The sequence below is a fragment of the Sciurus carolinensis genome, chromosome 2 (assembly GCF_902686445.1).
Source record: "Sciurus carolinensis chromosome 2, mSciCar1.2, whole genome shotgun sequence".
In the NCBI taxonomy this organism is placed as follows: domain Eukaryota; kingdom Metazoa; phylum Chordata; class Mammalia; order Rodentia; family Sciuridae; genus Sciurus; species Sciurus carolinensis.
In genome coordinates this window covers 13,471,912-13,495,092 of record NC_062214.1, presented here as the reverse complement: position 1 = coordinate 13,495,092, position 23,181 = coordinate 13,471,912, and the positions used below count along the sequence as shown (strand labels likewise).

The 23,181-nt window shown below is 54.6% G+C and overlaps 1 protein-coding gene across 3 annotated transcripts; it reads left to right on the top strand.

Moving 5' to 3' along the window:
* Positions 1–301: 301 nt before the first annotated feature.
* On the top strand, positions 302–10,186 carry Cd40 (CD40 molecule). Of its 3 annotated transcripts, none has more exons than XM_047542551.1 (9): positions 302–833; positions 3,629–3,707; positions 4,027–4,152; positions 4,398–4,544; positions 4,851–4,944; positions 6,925–6,986; positions 8,407–8,508; positions 8,607–8,635; positions 9,157–10,186. In XM_047542551.1, the coding sequence occupies exons 1-9, from the start codon at positions 558–560 to the stop codon at positions 9,325–9,327; spliced, it is 1,086 nt and encodes a 361-aa protein (XP_047398507.1). In that variant the 5' UTR covers positions 302–557; the 3' UTR covers positions 9,328–10,186. The 3 variants fall into 3 exon arrangements, with proteins under 3 accessions (XP_047398507.1, XP_047398509.1, XP_047398508.1); XM_047542552.1 differs by having other exon boundaries at positions 305–833; positions 8,407–8,496; positions 9,157–10,180; XM_047542553.1 differs by lacking the exon at positions 8,407–8,508.
* Positions 10,187–23,181: the final 12,995 nt, after the last annotated feature.

Genomic DNA, 23,181 nt, shown 5'->3' with positions numbered 1-23,181 from the left:
AAGGGGACGGGACTGGACTCTGGGAAACGTAGGCACAAAGGAAGCCTCAGGTCTTCTAACATTTTCAAGGGGTCCCACGAAAGGCTGGTCCACTCTTCGTAAAAGCCTGTCTCCAGGAGCTGGGGAGAGCTGGGGTGGAACAGAATCCGGAGGGGAAGCATGGATGCGTGGATGCGTGGGCGGGGAGGCTGGGACGCTGCGCCCACGCAAGGGAATTTCCTTTGAAAGAGAGCGAAACTGAATTGGGAAAGCCGTTTCCTTGAAACTGCTCGCCGAACTCCAGCGGTGGCCTTCCCGTTTTCTGGGTGACGATGGTAGGGGAACTTCCTCAAGTCTCTCTATCCCCGGCGGGGATGCTTTCGGTTCTGCCGGGATTCCCGGAGGCAGCGCGGGGGAGAGCCGCGGAGGTCTCGGTGGCGAACCCCAGCACCCACTGAGATCCCTGTCCCCTCTCTCCGTCCCCTTGGAACCTGCTGGCTCTTAGCCCGCCTCTCCGTGGCTTTTGTGGGTCCTGGGGACGAGAGGAAGGGCTCTCCTGAGGACCTCGGTCCTCCTCCATGGGCGGAGGAGCGCCCTTAAACTCCCGCAGGGAATTCGAGTCCTGGGATTGTCCTGGGGAAATCCTGAAGCGCGAGGAGCCAGGGGCACCGCCCCCCGGCTGGCCACGATTGGTCCTCGAAGACTCCCGCCCCTTTCCTGGGCGGGGCCCCAGGCTGGGGCTGGGGAGTTACTGGACGCCGCGCACGAGTACCTGTGCCGCAGCCGCCGCGTCTCACCTCGCCATGGTTCTTCTGCCTCTGCAGTGCGTCCTCTGGAGCTGCATTTTGACCGCGGTGAGTAGTTTATGCCCCGATCCGACGAGAGTTTCAGATTTTAGAGTGCGGAACGGGGAGGAGAGAAGCCAGACCTCGGGGAAGAGACCTTCGAAGCTGATTTGCGGGTGGGGAGCGCGCACAGGAGGGTGTGTGGAAGCTGGGCAAGGTACCCCCGATCCTGGCTGAAAGTGAGGTGGGCTGCCCTTCACCTAGAGGCCTGAGGTCCGGGGTAGCCCACAGAAGGGAGGGCACTGCTCGCCCAAACGTGTGTATTCTGCGTGGATGGGTTGGGGTGTAGGGAACCCCAGCTTTTATCCGATCAAAGGGCTGGGGTCCGGTTTGCCTCAAAGGCTGTCCACGGGAACTGGAAGGCGTTTCAGAGGGCGGGAAAGGGGCTGGCCAAGGGAAGGGGCGGGTCTGGCCGTTTTCCGGTCCCTTTCCCGTTGTGGACAGAGGCCAGCCTCCAGTGGTTATCATTTCCTTGCCAGCTGGGGCTGCTTTCTTCCAGGGCATCTTGTGGAAACAAGGGGTGGGTGCTTTTGTGAGAAGGCAAGGTGTTTCTACGCTGCCCCCTTATCCTGGGCGAGACAACCTAGAAGGAATCCCCAAGGCTATGCATGTCTCTACCTCTTGAATCTGAGGTGACTTAGGGGACCCCTGGGGACCCAAGAAAGGGTTAGAAGACCAGCAGGGGATTCTCCAGGCACCAGAAGAGCTCTGACCCAACCAAGCATATCTCCGGGATTTTCAGAAGCTCACACTCGATTCACTTTTGGTTTAAATGTATTTTTGTAGTTCCTCATTCTGGAGCCTGGGAATTCCCCGAGTCCCTGGTCCTCTCATCCCAGTCCCTCTGGCCTCCCCCTACTTTCAGGGACTCTAGATTCTGCAATAAGGCCTGGACAGGAATGATCCACCAGCAAGGGAAAACACCGAGGGGGAAGCTGCTTTGGTCCCAAGGTTTCATTTTCACTCCAAAGGCTTTTCGGGAGAAGGGAGACGGGAGGAGGGTGGAACTGGAGAGAGTGGAAGGGGCTTGTGGGAGGGGCTGAGGAAGAGCAGGAGGAAGCAGTGCAGGGTGGTCAGGGCCTCTCAAGAGCAGTATGCTCCCATAACCCTTCATATGGGCTCCTGGTAGGGGCTGGATAGGTAGGATCTATTTATCAAGGTCTTCCAGCATATGGAACTCTGAGAAAAATTCCACATGTATTCTCCATCTGGCTTTTCTCAACTCCCCCATTATACAAATGTGCAGACTGAGGCTCAGAAAGGGTAATTGTCTTGCCAACAGTCTCACGGGTATGGAATGGTAGAACCTGCATATGAATTTTTGATTGAAGATGGCATCAAGGAACTTCATTGCTCTGGGAGTGTGGTGGGAAGGTCCGTGTTCACTGGCGGGGGCTTCTGATGTGCTGTTGGGGTGGTAGCCTTTTCCCTTTTCTTCCCAATTTGGGATAAGATGCATATTTTGGTAAGTAGTTTTCTCAGCAATCCAGGTTGAGTGAGAGCTACTAATTAGCTGGATCCCGGACAGACAGTTAGCTAGGGTGCTGGGCATCCAAGCAGACACTCATCTATATGTGGTGAGTAAAACTGCCATTTAATGGGCTACACACAAAGCTGTATAAGTGTGTTCTTTCTCATCTTCACAATCCAACCTGCACAGCAGATATCATTACTCCCATCTTGAAAGCCAGAGGAAAAAATAACTAGTAAGTGTTACAAAGTCCAGAGCTTAAAGCTGTCTGATTCTCAAACCTACCCTCTTTTCCCTGGTTGTTCTCAAAGTGTGGGATGGTTTTAGGAAGCACATGGATCTAGAGCTAAATATAGACTCTTTACAGTTCTTTTAAAAATCCTTCTCCTTTTTCCAAGGAGGAAGTCTCTGAAGCTAAAGTACAGTTAATGCCTCTCAGGGGCTTGCTAATCCTCCTTTTTAACTAAAATCAAGAGCAGTCCTATGGTAGAGGGCTTTCAGCTAGCAAAGCAAACAGCTGGGGTTTAATAGCATTGTTTTAGTTCTGTCAAATTTATTTTTAGGGTTTCCTTTTATTTATGAGAAGTGATACTGGTTCTCTCATGGTGATGACATGAGGTTTGCATTTAAAAGAAATGTATTTAAATGAGTGAGAAGCAATGAAGAACCTGGGTGGAACGTGGTGGAAACAGCATGGGTGGACGTGGTAGAAATGGTGCAGGTCAAACAATCAGTGGAGAGAAGGTGTATTGCAACCTGTGGATTCTGTCCCGGTGGGACCCTGGCCGAGTGACCCAGCCTCTCTGGTGATCTGTAAAATGAAAGAATTGGATTCAATCCTTCCAGCTTCGCAATCCGAGCATTTTGTGCGGGAGGGGTGTGGTGAGCAAACCTGTGGAGGAGTCCGAGGGGAGTTGGAGGGAGAAGCCCTGCTGGGGTTGGAGATGGGAAGATGGGAGGAGGCTGCGTCTCTGTAGCCCCACCCAGGACCGGGATCCTCTGAAACCAGCCAACCTCAGGATCCAGGGGAGGCATCGGAGTCCTTCCACCTGTTGCGTCTTTGGGAAGAGGAAATACCCGGGAGTCAAGCAGATCTGTTCAGTTCAGAGTATACTGAGTTTCCAGTGTATTGCTGTGTAAAATACCAGAATGAGTCTTGGGTACTTGAAAAATCAAATCACTTGACACTTTAGTTAAAGACGAACACACCTAGTACTATGTGGGCTTCATTTTGTTTGGGACTTCCGAATCAGTTTTAACCTCGGTCCGGGCCAACTTCCCACCTTCCTGCCAAGGAGGTGACAGCAGAAACTTCAAGAAAATTTTGTTTTAGGTCTACCCAGAGCCACCCACTGAATGCAGAGAAAACCAGTACCTACTAAACAGTCAGTGCTGTACTAAGTGCCGACCAGGTGAGACGCCAACCCTCTAGTCCCGTTGTGGGATTCCTCTTGGTTTTCTGGCAGACGCAGATTCCACATATTAACTATAAACTGGAGTCTGAAACAACCCATTTCCTTTCTCTGTCCTGCTGTCAGAATGTTCTGGTTCCCTCTCTGCCTGGTAAACCTCTCCCTACTCCAACCCGGGGTCCTGTCTCTTCCATTTCCGCCATCAGACCATGACAGGTCTGGGACTTTGACCTTTGAACCCCCACCTGAAAGCCTGACCTGATCGTGTTGTGCCTAGGACCTGATGGGCCCGGGCTGCCCATTTCCTGCTGTTTTCCAGGAGAGAAGCTGGTGAATGACTGCTCAGCGCTCACGGCCACCCAGTGCCTTCCCTGCAGTAAAGGCGAGTTCTCTGACACCTGGAACAGAGACAGACGCTGTCACGAGCACAAATACTGCGACCCCAGTGCGTGGGCTTCGGGGGAAGGGACACTGGGGAACCCGATTGATGTTTCTGACAGTGCAGCCACTTTGATTTCGGTAGCCAGGCCTGTTCTGATTGGTGGGAGTCCGGGTTGGACTGGTTGTTGAATGAGTGGATTGCGGGCTCTCTGCTTGGAAGAGGGTCTAAGAGAAATAGCAGGCAGCCTGAGGAACGGGGCCCCAGCATGGCCCAGCAGGGCTCCCATCCTCCCTGCCCGTTGTGCTCAGATCTAGGGCTCCGGGTCGAGAGGGAGGGCAACTCAGAGACAGACACCACCTGCACCTGCGAGGACGGCCGGCACTGTACCAGCAGCGCCTGCGAGAGCTGTGCCCAGCACACCTCGTGTGGCCCTGGGCTTGGGGTCAAGCGTCTTGGTAAGTGGTCTGTCTGGGGATCAGCTCTGGAGGGAGGAGAGAGGAGCTGGGGGCAGTGGGCCCAGCTCCAGAGGTGGAGGGAAGGGAGACGTTGGCCTCGGTGGGTTTCCTGCTAGAAGGCGCAGGAAGCGGGGCCTCCTGCATCCTGCCTCCAGGTGTGTGCCTGGGAGGCGGCAGGGAGTCCCGGCTGCAGCTGTCGGGGCAGCTCTCCACAGGGCCTCTTCCTGCTCTCTGTCCACTGGCTCTCTTGAGAGCCAGACAAGTGGTCCACCGTGATGGTTAATGTCCCCTCCCACCTGCTCTCAGGTACAGGGACTTCTGACACCATCTGTGAACCCTGCCCAGACGGCTTCTTCTCCAATGTGTCATCTGCTTTTGAAAAGTGTCACCCTTGGACAAGGTATAAGGACTAAGCCGCAAGGGCCGCCTAGGCCCTGCCTCAATCTCTGCAGCCACTGTCCGTCAGTCTCTGCTCCCCACTTCCATACGTGTTATGAAACAGCTGTGGAGTGACTGCCGCTAACCTTGTGGGCACTTCCAGCGTTCTTGTCTGTTCTGAGTGTGACAGACGCTGTTGACCTCCTGATCTTCCCGAAGCTCCCTTTGAGGGAATCGGGATGCCTCCTTCGGAGCCTCTGTCCGCCCCCCTCATTTTCCTGCTCCTTCGGTGCTTTCCTTGGCTCTGTTCTGGGCTCTCTGACCACTTTGCTCACCTTCCTTGGGCCGTCTCTGTGTATCCATGGCCCCAACTCCCATCTCCCTCCCGTGGCCTCCAAGCAACATCTCCTGTTTGGATCCATCTCCTGGGTCCCAGACCATCATGTCCAGCTGCTGGATGTTCGCTTCTCTGCAGTGACTCACCAGCACCTCAAACTCTGCTTCCAGAGTGGACCCACCACCCGCTCCCCTCACCCTGTGAGAGAGGGCACTCTGCACGTGGCTCTGGACAGTCGCCCCCCGGGCCTCCCTCCTTACCTCCAACTCCAGATTTGGTCACCAGGTCCTCTTCATCTGGCCTGGGTCTCCTTGTTCTCTCCAGAGTCATTACTTTAGTTGGGGCCTCATCATTGTCATCTGGTGATACCTTCACCACCTCACTGGTCCCCCTGCCTCTAGTGTCTCCTCTTCAGCTGGTTCTCTATCCACCCCCTGTCCCCCTCTCTCTTTTACTTATTTATTTGGTACTAGGGATTGAACTTGGGGCCACCTGATCACTGAGTCACATCTCCAACCCTATTTTGTATTTTATTTAGAAACAGGGTCTTGCTGAGTTGCTTAGGGCCTTGCTAAGTTGCTGAGGCTGGCTTTGAACTGGCGATCCTCCTACCTCAGCCTCCCGAGTTGCTGGGATTACAGGTGTGCACCACCGTGCCCAGCTTCTTTTATTGATTTTTAGGATGCTCTCTCTTGCCTGCCTTCAGTGTGCTTTCCTCTGTGATGTCCTTCGTCTGCTCCCCCGCTCCTACTGGGACTACCCGGGACCAGCTCTCATCTCCTATCAGGGTTCTTGCCATGCCTCCTGGCTGGCCACTCTTGTGCCGTTCCTCCTCCTCTGGGCCCGCTGGTTGGCGGCCAATTCTCCCACTAGGTAGGTTATCTGGTGAATGCTGGTGAGATGCCCAGCTGCATAGGCTGGTTATCAGATCTGTTTTTTCCGTAGTTCCCTGGCACCATCCTACAAGCCACCGCCTGGTTTCCCTCCATTAGTGCTGTCCTGCTTAGTTGGAATGCGCTGCTGCTCTAATTTCACATCCTCAGGGCCTCTCAGATCTTCTTTCTACGAGGAAGCCTTTCTGCAAGACTCTTAAGCCAGAGCTTCTCAACCAGGGACAGATTTGCTCCCTGAGGGACACCATGTCTGGACACCTTTCTGTCACAACTGGGGAGAGGGATGCTACTGGCACCTAGTGGGTAGAGCCCAGGGACGCTGCTAAACATCTTACCATGCTCAGGACCGTCCCCCCGACCCAGAATCATCCAGCAAAGGGGGTCACTGGTGCCAAGGTTGAGAAACCCTTCCTAAACTCAGCACAGCCTCTCTCTACTCCAGTCATGCTGGATCCTGCCTCTGGATGCCATTTCACTTTAGCCTGTATCCCGGAGCTTGGCACTTACTACTGACCCCACTGTTTATTACTCCTCTGAGATGTGCCATTGTGTTTTCTTTGCACCTGTGAGTTGCGTAGGAATGGTCTGTGTCCTTCCCATGATAACCAGGGTGGGGTGTTCCATGGAACCTGTGCTGGTGGACCTGAACTTCCTGGTCCTTGACTGCCTCCCTCTGGGGTTGGTGACTGATGGTGGGGGAGACTCACTATCTCTCTCTCTCTTCGTGTGTGCTTATGCATGCCCATATGTGTATGTACACGTGTCTGCACAGCTGTGAAACCAAGGACCTGGTGGAACTCCAGGCGGGAACTAACATGACCGATGCTGTCTGTGGTGAGTCCTGGAGGATGGGCCCTGCAGCTGAGGGAACTAAAGCGGGAGACTGAAGCCCAGAGACCCTGGTGGGGGAGGAGGAGGGGAGGGGAAGGGGGACGAGGGGGAGAAAGGAAGCCGGAGGAGGAGGCAGTTTGGGGGTGTGGTATCCCAGCTCTGCCCCTTACTGTAGGAGCCTGGGCAAGTTGCTTCCCCTCCCTGAGCCTCAGTTTCTTCATCTATAAAATGGGATGATAAGAACGCCTCCCTTAGTAGTTTGGTGTCAGTGCCTGCATGGGTTCTTGCACTTTGGAGGTGCTTCATAAATGCTATTTTGCCACCCTTACTTCATGTACTAGCACATGGTGACACTGTTCCCTGTTGACCTCAGTTTTGATTTTTAGAATGAGAAGGCTGCCCATAGCACAGATCGCCAATTCGGACAGTACAGGGCCTGGGCTGGCCATGGTAGTGAGGGGAAAAGGTCAGGGGTAGGAAAACACACTTCTGTCTTTGCTTTTTCTCAAAACTGACCTCCCTCTTGGCAGGGCTGGGACTGGAATGGGGTGATGCGCACTTGCCCTGAGACGCAGTGTTTTCAGAGTGCCATCAAAATGCTGTAACCAAGATAAAGCATTTTGATGCAATATTTTAAAAATAAAAACAAATGCAAAAAGTTGTGATAACCGAAATAGCAAAATTTTAAATAAAGACAGAATCTGATCCCACATTTGCATGCCCCTGCCTTCCTCATGTCACCCTAAGCTTGACCCTGGTTCCAATAAAACTTTATTTAAAAAGAACAGGTGGCTGACCTGTGGGTCATTATTGGCTCTCTTGGTGTCCACCCTCAGATTTGCAAATTGTGGCATCAAAACAGTATTTATTTTGCTCCCTGAGTCTTCTGGTGTACCTTTGAATTTTGTTTGAAGTGTTTCATCCCTTGTCTACTTTAGAGACCACCTGCTTCTTGGTCTTTCATTTGCCCACTTAAAATAGACTGAGGAACAAGAGATACTTGTCTTCCCTTCTCGCATTTTCTATAAGAGCAACAATCCAGACATGAATGGTGCTGGACCTCAGGAGTAGGGATGGCAGGAAGCAGGAGAGCCTGCCGCTCTTCAGTTCCAGCTGACGGCTGCCAGGTGGGGACACTGGCTCGTGGGGGCCTCATTTCCCCAATTTGTTAGGGATCAGATATCCAGACTTTTAACAGGGAATGTCCTCATTACAAAATGTTGGCAAATATCGCAAAGCATTAAAAACTGTGCTTGTCACCCTAAAGACACCTGGCAGCCACATTTCCTCAAGGGACACATGTACAAAACCTCTGATGCAGATGATCTCGGGCAGTGGAGGATTTTGAGTTTGCTGGCAGCCCTGGGCTTGGGGGCGGGAGGAACCGTGTGTGGGGAGCACACTGAAGTCTCAATTTCTCCAGGTTTCCGGAATCGGATAAGAGCCCTGGTGGTGATCCCCATCATAATGGGGATCTTCCTGTTTGCCATCTTCTTGGTGTTTATCTATATCAGTGAGTCCCCAGGTGGGTGGAGGGGCGGGAGGGAGGAGAAGGTGCTGCATCACTGGCCGCCTGGTCCTGATCTGGGTCCCAGCTCCCCCTCCCTTCTTTCTCTCCTCTAGGGAAGGTGGCCAAGAAGCCGAAGGATAAGGTAGGTCACCTCTGGGACAGAATTTTGGCAAGAAAGATTTTGTTGCCCGTGGGGCAGGAAAACGGATTCAGGGTCTGTCACTGCAGCCAATGGGGTGGCAGAACTGGCTACGTCCCCCCTTGTCCCCCGCCTGCACTGCCATGTCTCAGCTTTGCTTTCTCTGTCCACTTACCAGTCCCAGGCTGACACCTCCAGAGCCGGCCTCCTCTGGAGCTGCCTTGGCACCGCTGGCCAAGTCTAACACTGGGACTGTCCTTCACTGCTTGCCTGGCGTTCACCACGAGGGAACCATGCCTTGGGGGCTCGGAGCTGGGTCCCATGGGTGGGCGCCAGAGGGATAGCTCCTTGAATCCACGGGCTCTCACTCTGGAAGCTTCTTGGTACTCTCGGTGTGGCCAGCAGGGGGCAGGAGACACCCAAGGAATCAGCACTGACCCCCTGGGAAAGGGGAAGGGGCTTGGGGAGGGGATCTGCTTCCCAGGGTCGGGCTGCTAGGGGTGACCTCACACCTTGCTTCCCAGGCCCTCCATCCTCCTGAGACTCAGTGGCAGGATCCTGTGGAGATGATTTTTGTGGAGGATTTTGCTGGCCACAACCCCGCTGCTCCAGTGCAGGAGACCTTGCACGGGTGCCAGCCGGTCACCCAGGAGGACGGCAAAGAGAGCCGAGTGGCAGTGCAGGAGAAGCAGTGAGGCTGGGCCTGCTTGGGACATGGCCGCGCACAGGGCACCCGGCTGGGAGCCGGGAGCTGCTGCAAGGGGTGACAGTGAGGGCGAGGGGAGGCCACCGATCAGGCACAGCACCCGCGCCTCCACCTCTGCCGTTCGAGAGGAACCCTAGCACTGGACACAGGCACACTGGACACTGGAACTTCCCACCACATGCCTGGAGCTTATCCAGTTGCCCAACTTGCTTTGCTTTTAGAGATGGAGGGAAAACCTGGGGACGTAGGGGGAAGACAGTCATATCCACCAAGCCTTCCAGCCCAGCCGAGCCGTCTGGCACCCAGAGACGCATCATGGCTTCCACGTGCCCAGGAGGTTCACACACGCGTGTCCATTGCAGCTTTTTTTGTATGTGGTTGTGAATGACTGGAGGCCACTCCACTGTCCATCAGCAGAGGACTGGCTAAATAAAATGGTAATATATTTATACAACAGGATCTCAAAAACATTGCCAAATGAAAAAACAAAAGCAAGCTGTGGAACATTAGATATAAAAACTTTTTAAATGCATATACCCGTAACAATATGATATGTGCTACCTAGAGTATGCAATAATGTATGCAATATACGTGTATATATACAATATACAGTGTGTCCATATAGAAGAATATTTATGAATCAATGTATAGATACAATATGCATTATATCTGTAGGTAGAAAAGGATACACAGAAAACCTAAACTGGAAGAGTGGTGATGTCTGGCAAAGCCAGACTCAGCAATGGTGAGCACCTCAGTGGGACCCTGTCTCTAAATAAAATACAAAATAGGACAGGGGATGTGGCTCAGTGGTCCAGTGTCCCTGAGTTCAATCCCCGGTACAAAAAATATAAAGTGGTAATGTCTGGGGTGGGGAAGGTTTGGCTTTCCCATAATGCTTCATTTTTTTTTCCAAAAGGAGAATGAATTCACATAATGCTTATGTAATTAAAAAATCCTCAAACATGTAAAAAGAAAAATGGGGGTGGACATGCTGGGTGACACGAGCTGTTTAATTTACAGAATTAGGGCATCTTCTGAGGATAAGTAAGAATGTCCCCAGGCTGCTGCCCCTCCAGGGTAGGTTCCAAGAGTGCTTACATTTGGCATCAAGTTTGCAAGATGTTCTTCCCATTTGATTCATGCTCACAAACAAAACAACAACAACAAAAAAGCCTTTGGAGGCAGGCAGAGATGGAAATGGAGGTCCAGAGAGGTGCAGTCATTTGCCTGTGGACACACAGGGAGCTCAGAGCTCCCCCTCCTTGGTCCAGAGCTCCTCCCAGACCTGCCTGCTCTCTCTGGAGCTACCTCTGTAGCTCCCTCCAGGGAGATCCTGGGTCTCCCATCACCTTCTGACCTCCCCACTGTTACACGAGTTGCTGCCTCTCGGTCAGATGGTGCCCCTTCCTCCCCAGCAGTGTCTCAGGATAAAAATAAACCATCCTGTTCTCTTTTCCTGCTGTGCCAACTGAGGGGGAGCCTAGCCAGGAGGAGCAGCAGATGGAATGGGAGCAGAGGGGAGGGGGGACGGCTAGGGGACAAGAATGGAGTGCAGAGCAGAGGGCTGGGCAGAGCCTAGCACAGACTCACGGTGACGGTTGACCCAAGCACCTGTCCTTTCCCAGTAAGAGACTGCTTTGGATTTCTCCCACATGTCCTGTTGGCTTGCATGACCTGATGGAGAGTGGGGATGGAGAGGGCTTGTCCCTGTGGAGGCTGTGATGGCAGCTGGGAGCCAGGAGAGGGGCACCTGGCTTGGCAGTCTTCCTAGAAGAGCCTCAAGAACCATTTGGAAGCACCAGGTGGAGAGTCGGTTTGGGAAGCAGAGCGCAGTGGTGGAGTGGGCTCAGGGGGACTTTGAGTTCTGATCTTCATCCCCTGTCCAGGGCCCAAATGTAGTGGTCTCACTTCTGTGTGGTGGGAGACAAGAGACAAATGACTCGTATCTGCCACCTATTTCCCTTGTGATCTTGGGTGAGTCACCTTCACTTTCTGGCTTCCTCGTCTGGGAAATGGTGGTGGCACTTGCAGCTGTCGAGGCCTCTCCTAGGCCAGAGGTTCTCAGACAAGTACCAGAACCACCTGTAAGACTTAGAAAGCCACGGATGCTGGGGGCACCTCCAGTGTTTCTGACTCAGTAGGGACCATGACAAGGAATTTGCATTTCTAACAAGTTTCCCAGGTGTTATTGCTGTCGTTGGACCAGGTCTCACACTTTTAGGGCCATTGCCCTCCACATTCATAAGGCTGTTTAAATGGCGGGGTTCCTACTGCAGGCACCTGGGACTCCTGGTCTTGAAGACATGCTTGGTGACATGTCCAGGCAAGTGGTAACTGGAGAGTTAATGACCTGGAGTACACACTCAACCAGTCAGGCTTCAGAGGTGAAGGGTAAACACCCAGCATTACTTCCCGCGGAAGGGACAAATCTGAGGTGTGTCCTACAGAGCTTCCTGGGCTCCCTAGAGGGATGGAGTTGCAGGTACCTACAGTGGGTACTCGGTCCTGGTCCCTTCCTAGTGTCCCTTCCCCACTCCATCACTGCTTCCTGGGCTCCATTTCCCAACAAACTGTCTACATTCATCCCTTATCTCCTGTTGGTAAAATTGTGGGCATCTTGGTGTCCCTGACACAGGGAAGAAGTTATTCTTGGCAGCTCTAGCAAATTCTGGTTCTAAACTTGGTCAGGGGAGGAAAATGACTCTCTGGTTTGGACTTTTGTCCCCAGACGTGTGATGAAGGACTGGTTCCCTACGGGTTCTATGAGTTCTGCCAATTCTGAAGTTGTGGAGAGGACCCACTCCTTCGGGTGTAGGGTGGGTCTCGGCCAGCAGATGGGGGCACGGTGGGGCGCGTGGTGGTGGCTGTGAGGCACGCATCAGCCAGGAGGTGGCGCCAAGGTACCGTCCGAAGACCCTGGCGTCTGCGAGGCCGCCTCGAGCGAAGCTGGCTCTGCGGACGCTGGCTCGGCACCAGCCCACGTGCTCGCGGAGCCTCGGGCAGCCTCTCTGTGGCTTCGTCCATTCCCCGGGGCTCGTCCTCTCCGTGAATTTCTTTCTTTCACAAACATCGACTAGGTCCTACTGTGTTCCTCCTCCGGGTTAGGACTTGACTGAGCACTCCTGCGGACTCCCCGCTCGGTGACAGGCAGCATGCTTGGACCTTCTCTCGAGCTGCTTTGGTCGACAGCCCCGCCCCGTGGGGGGCGTGGTCTCTTACAAGACCCATTTTGCAGATGAGCCTGGAGTTCAATCAACTCGCTCCTGAGATTTGGACCTAACCCGGTGCACTTGAAAGTGATTTTTGCCCACTCTGTGAGTGAGGAGACAGGGGCTAAAAGGTTATTCGGACAGTGTGACTGTCCAAGTTCAAGAAGACACAGCAGGGCAGCGATCTCCAGAGCCAGAGGGGCGTGGAAACTTGCACTTGCCAGGATCTGGAGAGGGAGGCTGGCTGGGTCAGGCTTGGCGTGGCAGAGACTAGGGCCCTCTTCCGGGCAGTGTGTGTCTGCTTCTTCCAGAGGTCACCCAGAAGGAATGTTGCTGTGAATCCAGATTTTTCTGTGAAACCTCCTGACAGGTAAATGTTACCAATTCCACAATTTACAAAAACAAACTCAGCGAACACCCAAGAAACCATGTTACAAAGGATTGGTGAAAGACTGGGAATGTCATTGTCTCACTCTTTTGTTTTCTATTTGGGGAACTGAGGCCCTAGGAGAATCCAGAGCCAGGTCAGGCAGAATGTCCCAGGCAGGCTGTTCCCAGCCTGGAGACTGGGGGGAGTCCCTGGGGGCTTTGATTGCATTCCCTGCAGGGTGACCAGGGTCCCGGGCCTTGAAGCTCAGGTTGAGGGACTTGCTGTGGAAGGGCCCAGCTGGAGGCGAAGGTGCTTCTAGTTCTGTGACTGGTCCCTGAAGCTCCACCCGCCCATCCCCAAGGCTTCAGAGCCTGCAGTCGCTTCCTTGTGTGGCAGGAAGTATTGAAGACTCTGCTCCCAAGGATTTCTCTCCCCAAGAGTGATTCTAGCTTAGAAAATTACAAACCAACCTGTGGGGGTGGGGAGATGTGGTTTTAATTTGTACCAAAGGAAGAAAGAAAGAAACCCACGCTGTGATTCTGGGTGATGGGAGAAGCGTGAGGGCCCCCCTGGAAGAAGCAACAGTGCTAACGGGGTGGGTGGGCTTTCAGGAGAGGTTGCAGCAAGCTTTTGCCCAGTGGGCCAGGACAGGGGGACATCCCTATTCCTGCACCTTCCCTCTCTGTCCCTGGGGCTCTCTGCCTCAGCTTGCTGGCTGGCACAGCATGCTGGCCTTGCCTGGGGGCTAGTTCCTATCTCCTCCTCACCCCAGGACTCCCTATCACCCAGGAAGCGTCTGCCTGGCCCTCCGCTCCCCTCCCGGCTGCCTTTCTTCTCCCTGCCCACCTCCTTTCTCATCTCCAGCTCTTCCACCGAGCCCTGGTTCTCTTTCGAACAAGTGTTATTGTTATGGCTAATTATAAAAGTCATACTGTGCATCGACACCCCCCATCCACACAATAAACAGGGACTGGCAGATACGACCACCTGGAAGCCTCCCACCAGCCCTGCCAATCACAAGGTACGGTCCTTCCAGACTTGCTTTCCATGCCAAAAACATTTTTTAAACTTGGGATATTATTATATGCACTGTTTTGTAAGCAGCCTTCTTTGCTTAGCAGTATGGAGCAGACATCTCTCTGTGCCAATAAATATAGATTGACAACATGTTTTTTAATCACTGCATAGATTCCATGGTATGGCAGGAGCCTGACTCATGTGCAGGACTTCCAGGAGGTCTCTCTCTTTTTCTCCCAAGTCTCCCTCTGGAGACTTCTCCATGCTTCCTCTCTCCCCCCATCTCTTTCACCCTCCTCTTCTCCTGCCTCCATCCCCAGCATCCACACCCACACCCCATTCTTCCCGGATGAAGGACATCTCTGGCCCTCCCTATTCCCTCCAAGTTCTCTGCACCCTGCGGAGGGGTGCCGGGGTTGGTGGCATCTAACACCCACTCCCCTCTGTCAGAAGTGTGCCGTCTCATTAGCTAGCCTGTCCCCCCAAGTGAGGCAGGCAGGAGCCACAGTAGCAGCGAGAGGCCTAATTGAATGTAACTAATTATTCACTCCCTTAAATGGGCCTGGGAGGGACAGAATTACTCACTCTGAACTGGGGAGACAGGGAACTGGCCGGCTGGCAAACAAATCCGGGGCCTGCAGAGCCTGGCTCTCCTCAGAATACTAATTAGGGCAGGAGAGATGGGATAAGACCAGGCCGGGGAAACCTCTCCCTCCCCGCCCATCCAGGAAGTCGGGGGTCTGGAGGAGAAATGGACCCTTGTGTGAATCTAATTGGAGGACCCCAGGGAAGGGTTCGTATGGGGTGGGGGATGCAGGGAAATTAAATGCGGAGCCTGGGGCTTGAGGTAGGTAGGGGGCCAGTGTTTAATATGGACGGAGGCAGGAGGGCCCCTTGGAGCTGGCAGAGAATGAGCCAGGCCTGGGGGTGGGGTTGCAAGTCACCGTGGTCCCACGTGAGCCAAGGGGACCCAGCCAGCTCCCCAGAGGAAAGCCCTCTAGTCCCAAGCGCTGCCCAGAGCCAGGCCCATGCTGAAGACTGGAAGCCTGGAATCCTCTCCAGACCCGTTACCTCACGTAAGGGAAACTGAGGCGCAGAGAGGGGAGGCCTCACTTTCATCCAAGATCTGGCAGCCAGAGCCGGGGGAGGGGGTCAGGGCTGGCCTCAGTTCTGTCCCCATGCAAAGCTTGGGTTCCCAGCCTCTAGGATGACTCAGGCCTCACCTCAGACCGATGACGCGGGAGCTTTGTCCGCGTTCTCTCCTCCTCCGCGGTCCCCGTCCTTCAACTACTGGTTTAAGATTTCACAGCCCTACCAGAGGCCCTGCTCCAGCTGGGTCCGCGTGGTCTGTGGCGTCTGTTCTGTTCCTCATCCAGTCCCTCCCAAAGGTGTCCAGTCTTACCTGTGACTGTGCAGAACAGCCTGAGGGAGGTGACTGGGCGGGGGTGCGAGGTCCAGGGAGGTGGGGTCCCAGGGGGCTCGGGGCATCTCCTGGAGGCCAGAGGTGAGAGGTCGGTAGGGATCATTCAGGTACAGAAGGTGGGGAATCGGGCTGCAGAGAGATGCAGAGCAGGTAGATTGTGTGAGGGGCAACAGGGAGTGGTAGGTATGGATGGGCAGAATCATCATGATTCTGGATGCCATTTATGTGTCAGGAACTTCTCCCACAGTTGATCCAACAAAATCCTTTGAAGTTTCCAGGGAAATCATGAGGTCCCTTGTAACTGAGCAAGGTTCGTTCAGAGAGGTTGAGTAAATGATCAAAGACCACACAGCAGAGGTAGCATCCAATTTCTGGTTCTCCTGTATTCCATTTTTTTTTTTTTTTAATTGTGGTGCTGGGGATTGAACCCAGGGCCTTGTGCTTGTGAGGTGGGCATTTTGCCAACTGAGCCACATCCCCCACCCTCCTTTAGTCCAAATTCCATACTCCTGTCTCCAATGTTGCTTTGGTTTTATGTTTGTGATCTCTTCTCTTGCAAGTGTTAAAGTGGGTGTATTACTATTCTGTGTGTGTGTGTGTGTGTGTGTGTGTTAGTGGTGCATGTTGGTACGTTCTCTCTCCGGAAACGAGCCAGCTGTCCGCAGTCCCACCCTGCACCATGCCCCCGGCTGACCAGCCAGAGGAGGGAAGCAGGATCTGCCTCTGCTTCCTGCTCCTCCTCTGCCCGGCCAGCTCCAGTGCCCACTCAGCTGGTGACTGTCTAGCCTCCTGGCTGGGCGGACGAGAGGCGGGGGAAGGCGGGTCGCCCTGCCAGCCAAGTGACAAATAGCCTTGTTAGTAACAAAGGTGGAGAAGAACCCTCCCTAGCATGAGGGAGAGAAAACCCCTTCCTAGGCTTTCTGAGCTGTCCCCCGCCCCCCGTGAAGGTGTCAGGAAGAGATGGACGGTCGCCCGGTCACACTCACCCCCTCCTCCCCCACCCCTCAAGTGCAGGGGACTTCATGGGAGCTTCATGGAGGGGCAGCAAATTTATGAGCCCAGCACTGATTCCCCAATCACCTCACCAGCCGATCCATCTTTCTGGCGCCGGGGATGAAATGAAATTACGGTGAAATAAATCTGTAGAGATGATGGAGGGATTGGGGGGGCACACGGGGTGTGAGCTGCAGAGGAAAGGGGTTCCGGTGGGGGGTCCCTGCCACTCCCCTTGGCTGAGATCCAGAGAGGGGATTCTGCTGCTGCCTTTCTGCCCCTGAGGTCTCAGGGTGGGCGTGGGTCAGCGCTGGGTCTATGTCCCTGATTTTCCTCGAACTCCCCTACCCAATAGGATCCTTGTTCAAAGGACTGGGTACAGGGCCCTTTAGCTTGTGCGGGGTCCTCATTAACCTGGGTTTCCAGACTCCCAGGGTCAGAGAGCTGGCAGGCTGGAGCAGGAGAGGGGAAGAGGGAGAGCTGTGTCCAGGGCAAGGTAGGGTGGGTCGGGTCTGAGCAAGGCTTGGGTCATGCCTCACGTCTTCCCCTCCAGTAGTCATGGCCAGCAACCAGTCAAAGGGCCACAGAGAGGCAGGGTCCCTGGAAGTCCCTGCTGGGCCTCGTGGGAAGGAAATCCGTGCTACTGAGTGCTTGGAGTGGCGCCTGTTGGCCAGGGGTTCCGGGTCCTCCCGTGTTTTAACAGGCTCCGGAGTGGGTTGGTGTGGAGCGGCAGGATGCGTGTCTTGGGACGGGCCAGGGTGAGGCAGTATGCTCCCCGAAGCCCTGAGCCCAGAGTGCAGAGCCTCCTGCTGCCTCCCACTCAGCTGGCTCCCAGGAGATCCCCTCGCCCTGGGCACTGAGCTGGAAGAGGATGCAGCCAGCTGGCTGGGATGTGATCATCCGGCCTCCTGAGCAAGGCCAGCCCTTAACCACAGGGAAGCCATGAGGTCCATGAGCATCCAAGGCTGGGCTGGAGCCACTGGGCAGGACTGGCCTTCCCCAGCCCACCCTGCTCCAGGACCCTCCCCTTCCCAGGAAAGTGCATGTGACTTTGGGGGCAATAAAGGCCAGAGGACCACCCCCTCAGCACCTACTGATGTTGCAGGGTGGATGTCTGAGCAGCCCAGGCTCACAGTAGGTGGGGTTGGGGTGGGAGCCAGACCAGGCCGCCCTGGAAATGAGATTTGCCTTGTTATCTGTGCTCGCTCAGGCCAGGGCCTTGGGCATGAGACAGTCCACATAAGGAGTTTCGGGGTGGGAGGGGCAGAGCACCTGCTGGGAGGGGTGTGTGTGTGTGTGTGTGTGTGCGCGCGCGCGAGGGTTCCCTGGTTAGTTGTCTTTTCAAAGAATGTGTGTGCAAGGGCTTTGTTTCCCGTTCACGTGTGTTGCTATTTCTTTAGCGTGTGGTGCTGGAATCAGCGCGTGTCTGGAACCTGCATGTGCGTCTGTACCTCACACCCACTTGCTCCTGACAGTTGTTTGTGCGTGTCCTGGTCACCCCCGCCCATGCTGAAAGCCTGCAGGCTGACACGCCCCTGCCCCAGCCAGGTGGGCCGGCCGCCTGCACCAGGGCGGGCTGGGTCGCGCTGCGTCCTGGAGGTGGGTGAGTCTGGGCGTTTTCCAGAGGCAGCAGCCTGGCAGGGAACAAAGGGGCAATCAGTTGAGAGGCCACAAGAGCACTGATTGAGGAAGAGGAATTAGCGAGGAGCCTTGTGGGCCCTGCAGGAGGCCGTGGGTGGCGGGGGCCCTGGCGTCTTGATTAGGAGGGGAGCAGGTGCAGCTGGGCTTACCTGGGCCACAGGAGGGCAGGCAGCCGGGGAATCGGAGGGCACGGGAGGGGAAGCCCAAGGATGGGACAGGGACCAGCTGGAGCAGAGCCTGAGGCTGAGGGGCTGGACCCGGGACCTAGAGGGAGGGAAGTCAGCGCTGACGTGGTCCCCGTCCTAAGTGCCACTTGTTCAGAGCCTGCCCTGGGCCTGGCAGTGGGCTAAGCACCTGGCACATTATCCTCACAGCACAGAGACCAGTTCTATCGCTGGCCAGGTTGACAGATGAGGGATCAGAGACCCAGAGAGGTGGGGCACCTGACTCAAGGTCACACAGCTATTGATTCAGGTGGGCTTGACTTTAAACTTTTTTGTTTTGCTGAGCCGGGGCTTGAATCCTGGGCCTCAGGCGTGCTAGGCAAGGGCTCTGCCCTGAGCCGCACCCCAGCCCCTGCGTGGCTTGAGTCCTCATTTGAACCTCTGTGCCGCCTTCCCACTCCCGGCCTCCGCTGCATTGCCAGCGAGAAGCTACAAGACAGATTGCGGGTGCAGGGAAAGGAAGGAACTTACAAATCCACCCGACCAACAAACAAAGCAGGTTGACCTGGGATTGGCAAGGTGTCTGTCACTAGAGGTTGCAAGCAGTGGCCCCGGGTGAAGGGGTTCCTTGATGGGCGGGAGGTTGAATTCCATTCTCTCCGTCCTTACAACATGGACTTGAGTCACAGCCCCTGGGTTTGAACCCCAGCTCCCTTGTTTCCTTGCTCTGTGACTTTGGACCACTTGCTAGACTTCTCTGTGCTTCAGTTTTCTCAGGTCAACTGGAAGACCGGAAGACGGTGAGCATTGGAGGAGCGACAGGGAAGTGCTGGAGATGTACCTTCAGCCGAGCCGGCAGGCTGGGAATTCTAGCATTGTGTCTCCAGGGAACGGAGTGAGAAGGGCTGCAGTGTGGAGGCCAGAGAGCTGGGGAAGAGGCGGGGCACGCGGTGGACAGAAAGCAAGGGAGGAAAGCGGGTATGTGGCGCGGGGCTGGGTGTTGAGGGGGGTTCCGTTTCTGGAGACGCCCCAGCCTCGTGCCTGCTTTTCCAGCCCGGTCTGCTCCCTGCCCCCCTTTAATTGGGCCCCTCCCTCCCCTCCTCTGCAGCCCTGATGACTCCCTTCGCCTCTCAAGTTGTGCCAGGAGAGCCCCCTGGAGCCGGGGACGGCCTTGGGTGGCACATCATCCGGGTGCCCTGGGGACCTCCCAGTTCTCTCTCAATGCCCAGGAGGACATCCCCGTGGGCCTCGGGTCTGCTTGTCATGCCTCCTGTGAAGGGAAGTCAGGCCAGGCTCGGAGCCGCTGGCAAACAGCCGCTTCCCGTTAGGGCTCAATAACACGGATTCGTTATAAACCTGATTTCTGCCACCACTTCCTTCTCCAAGCTCCTTCTCTCCGCGGCTCCTCTTTCCTGTTTGCATCCTGCTTCCCTGGCTGCCCCCGGGGTCTTCTGGTGGGTCTCCTTTGTGACTGGTCCTCTGGAGGCAGACAGTGTGGTCAGGTTCTGCTCTGAAGCCTTCTCATCCGGGGACTCCAGCTAGTCCTGTGGCTCCAAGGCCCCGGGGTATTCCCAACACATCTGTCCAGACTCAGAACTTTCCAGCTGTCTTCTTGACGTCTCCATGGGGCTGTCCAACAGCCGTCTCCACAGGAAAGGTCCCCAGTGGAGCCCTGTGTTACCCGCCTCTGCTCTCCCCTGGCCGGCCCAGTCCCGGCCGTGTCCAAACATCTGGGAGCTCTCCTGGCTTCTTCTCATTCCTGCCTTTGGCCTCCCATCCATCAGCCACCCTGTCAAGTCTACCTGCAGAACCCTCGGAAATGGCCACTTCTCTCTGTTCTTCCTGGCTGGTCTGAGCTTGTGGTCCCTCACCTGCATGTTGCCAGGGTGGCTCTGCAGGGTGGACAGCTCGCCACACAGCAGCTGGGGGGCATTTAGAAGCACTCATCAGATCGAAGTTCTTGGGGGGCGCTCCTCAGTGCTTCCCGGCAAATCTGAGCCTCTGGTCCGCAGGACCCGTGTGACTTGGTGTTTTTCTACCTGTTTCTCCCATTTCATTTCATCCCATATAACTTTCCCCCTGGTCCACTTGGCTCCTGTCACATGGCTGCCCTTTTGTCCTTGAACTACTGAGCTCAGCTCTATTTTGCTCCCTCTTGACCTCTTGGCAATTTCTGGTGCCCCAGCAGTCCGCTCGAGGGTCACCTCCTCCGAGAAGCCTTCTCTGAACATCCAACAGGACAGTCGCCTCCCTCGTTACCTTCGAGCTCTGTGGAGCGTGGCATTTTTTATCCATTTTCTTTCTTTGGTTTTTGCTTTCCTCTGTCTTGATGAGCAGCATTGAGGTAGGGATGTGACTTGTCTTGTTCATTACGGAATCCTCAGTGCCAAGCATGGTGTCTGGGTCACAGGAGATGATTAGCATGTGTTGGTAGAACCAATGAATCGCATTTATTTTTACAATTCCCTTGGCATGACAGGTATCAGATTTTCCCATTTGAGTTTGCAATACGAAATTTCCTAAGAATAAAGCAAAAAGGGCGCTGGGGAGGTAGCTCAGTGGTAGAGTGCTTGCCCGGCATGTTCAAGGCCCTGAGTTCCATCCTCAGTACTGGGGGAAAAAAAAAAAAAAAGAATAAAGAAAAAAGGATCTGATAAACGACTTTTATCCAGAATATATAAAGAACGCTTACAACTCAACAATTAAAAGACAAATGCAATTAAAAAATGAGCAGAGGATTTGAACAGACATTTCTCTAAAGAAGATCACCCATCAGCACATGGAAAGATGCTCCCCATCATTGATCTTTAGGGCAATGCAAATCAGAACCATGAGACACCACTTCAAATCTCTGTGTGATATCATTTCACTAGAATGGCTCAAATTTTAAAAAGGCAGACCACTAATAACAAGTCCAGGTAAGGCGGGGAGAACCGAGATGCTCAGGGCTGCTGTGGGATTGTGGAACGGGGCAGCCACTTCGGAAATCGTTTGGCGGATCCTCAAGAAAGGCTAAACGTGATCCAGCAGTTCTCTCCGAGGTGCATGCCCGAGAGAAATGAGAGCACACATCCGCGCAAAGACCTTGGAGAATATTGATAGTGTTATTCAAAAGCGCCTGAAAGTAGGCACAACTCAAATATCCATCAGCCGATAAACGGGTGTGCACGCGTTCATCCGGTGGAACGTTTTTTGGCAATAAAAAGGCAGCAACCTCCGCGGTGCATTTTGAGAACAGCGTGCTTACTGAGAGAAAGCAGCACAGCAGACCAGTATTGTGATTCCTTTCACATGAAATGGCCACAAAGCCACAGAAATAAAAAATAGGTCAGAGGTTGCCAGGGGCCAGGGGAGAGGAGCAAGGGCGCACCCGGGCGTGGGCGCAGGGTTTGGGGAGCGATGACAGCGTTCTGAGATGAGACGGTGGTGATGGTTGTGAAATTCTCTGCGTTTGGCAAAAGCCACTGACTCATATTTTAAAAGGGTGCATTTTGTGTTATGTGAATTACATCTCAATAAAGCTATTATTTTCAAAAAGTTAAAAAAATTGACCTTTTCTTTAAATTATCAGCAGTGTAGGGACACACTCTTCACGCTGTCCGGTGAAGTCATAGAGGAGGATGGTGAATGACCCCAGCTGGTTTTTAGGTGGCTAAGGAAGAAGCCCAGAACCCTGTAGCCACCTAGCCTTATGCTAAACTCACCATTTCACATGTGGCCCTTCTTATGGCCACAGTGGCCTGCGCCCTCGATCTTTCAAGCTGCCTGGGCTTTGCAAATTTTGGCCTTTGCCTGGGGTGCCCCTTCCCCTTTCTCCACCTGATTTAATTCCATCCAGGCGACTGGGAGGCCGGGCAGGGGCGAGCCCTGTGCCCGCTGCCGCAATACAGGGCAGACCAGCAGGGCAGATGCCATGGAGCCCTTGCCCAGCTCCCAGGCTGTGCGATGGTTGGGCCCTGCAGCAACTAAGCGGGCTGGGGATGCAGCGGAAGGACCTGGCAGCCGGCAGCCTGAGGGATCAGGGAAGCGTCCCCAGAAAGGGACACTGCGGCTGAGAAGTCAGCCAGGCAAAAAATAAGAGGAAGCGTGCCCGGCCCAAGGGAGCAGTGTGGTAAAGGCCCCCAGGCAGCACAGCAGGTTGAGGGACCGTCAGAGGAGGCAGGTGGGACTGGGATGGGCGTAGGACCCGCCAGAAAGGACCTGAGACACTTGGCCCGGCGACCAGCGCGCTCGCAGGCTGTGCCAAGGCATCTGGGTGTTTCCAGGGCTCGGCGAGCTTCGGTACAACACACATTATGGCTAGTTTTCTTCGAATCACTGAGCATCCCTGCCGTCAGCCACCCGTCCTCTGTCTCCTCCCTATTAGAAAAGACATGGCCTTTATGCTGTCCACTGCTGTGTCCCCAACAGCCAGAACAATGCCCAGCTCATGGAGACACTTAATAAATGCTTATCAAATACATGAGTTAGCCTGCTCTTCTGCTAAATTGTGTCATTTAGAGGCTGAGACCTGGAGACTCACTGTGGTGTCCCAGGGCCTAGCACTGAGCTTGGCATACAGGCGCTGCTTATAAATATTTAAAGAACGAATGAGCCTGTGACAAACTCCCACAGGGCAAGGGCTACCTGATTTATGTCCCCAGTGTCCGACATATCGCCTGGCAGGAAGCACTCAGGAGAGGCTTGTAGGAAACCAGAAGTCCCTTCTGGATGGGGGCCCAGGGCAGCCTGCATGCGGCTCTGTGCTGCTGGTTCTTGGTCACACAGGAAAAGGAGGAGCCCAGTGGGTAAAGGCTCTTAGGGCCCTGGAGTCACAGGCTGTGTGGACAGGATCAGCCTGGATTCGCGTGAGGGGTGGGGAGACAGGAGCACCAGGGAGGCCTTCCTGGGGGTCAGGGACCCTGCCCCTGGTCATCAGTCCCCTAGGCCCACCCTCTTCTGGCAACTGGCAGGCAGCTCCACCAATGAGGTGTGGGCACAGCTGGGGGTGGTGGTGGGACGGGACAGATGGTGGGAGACAAGG

Coding starts and splice junctions, on each gene's coding strand:
- Cd40 (XM_047542551.1), top strand. CDS start 558: ATGGGCGGAGGAGCGCCCTTAAACTCCCGCAGGGAATTCGAGTCCTGG. Junction 4,545..4,850: donor GCTTGGGGTCAAGCGTCTTG/GTAAGTGGTCTG, acceptor ACCTGCTCTCAG/GTACAGGGACTTCTGACACC. Junction 8,636..9,156: donor CCAAGAAGCCGAAGGATAAG/GTAGGTCACCTC, acceptor CTTGCTTCCCAG/GCCCTCCATCCTCCTGAGAC.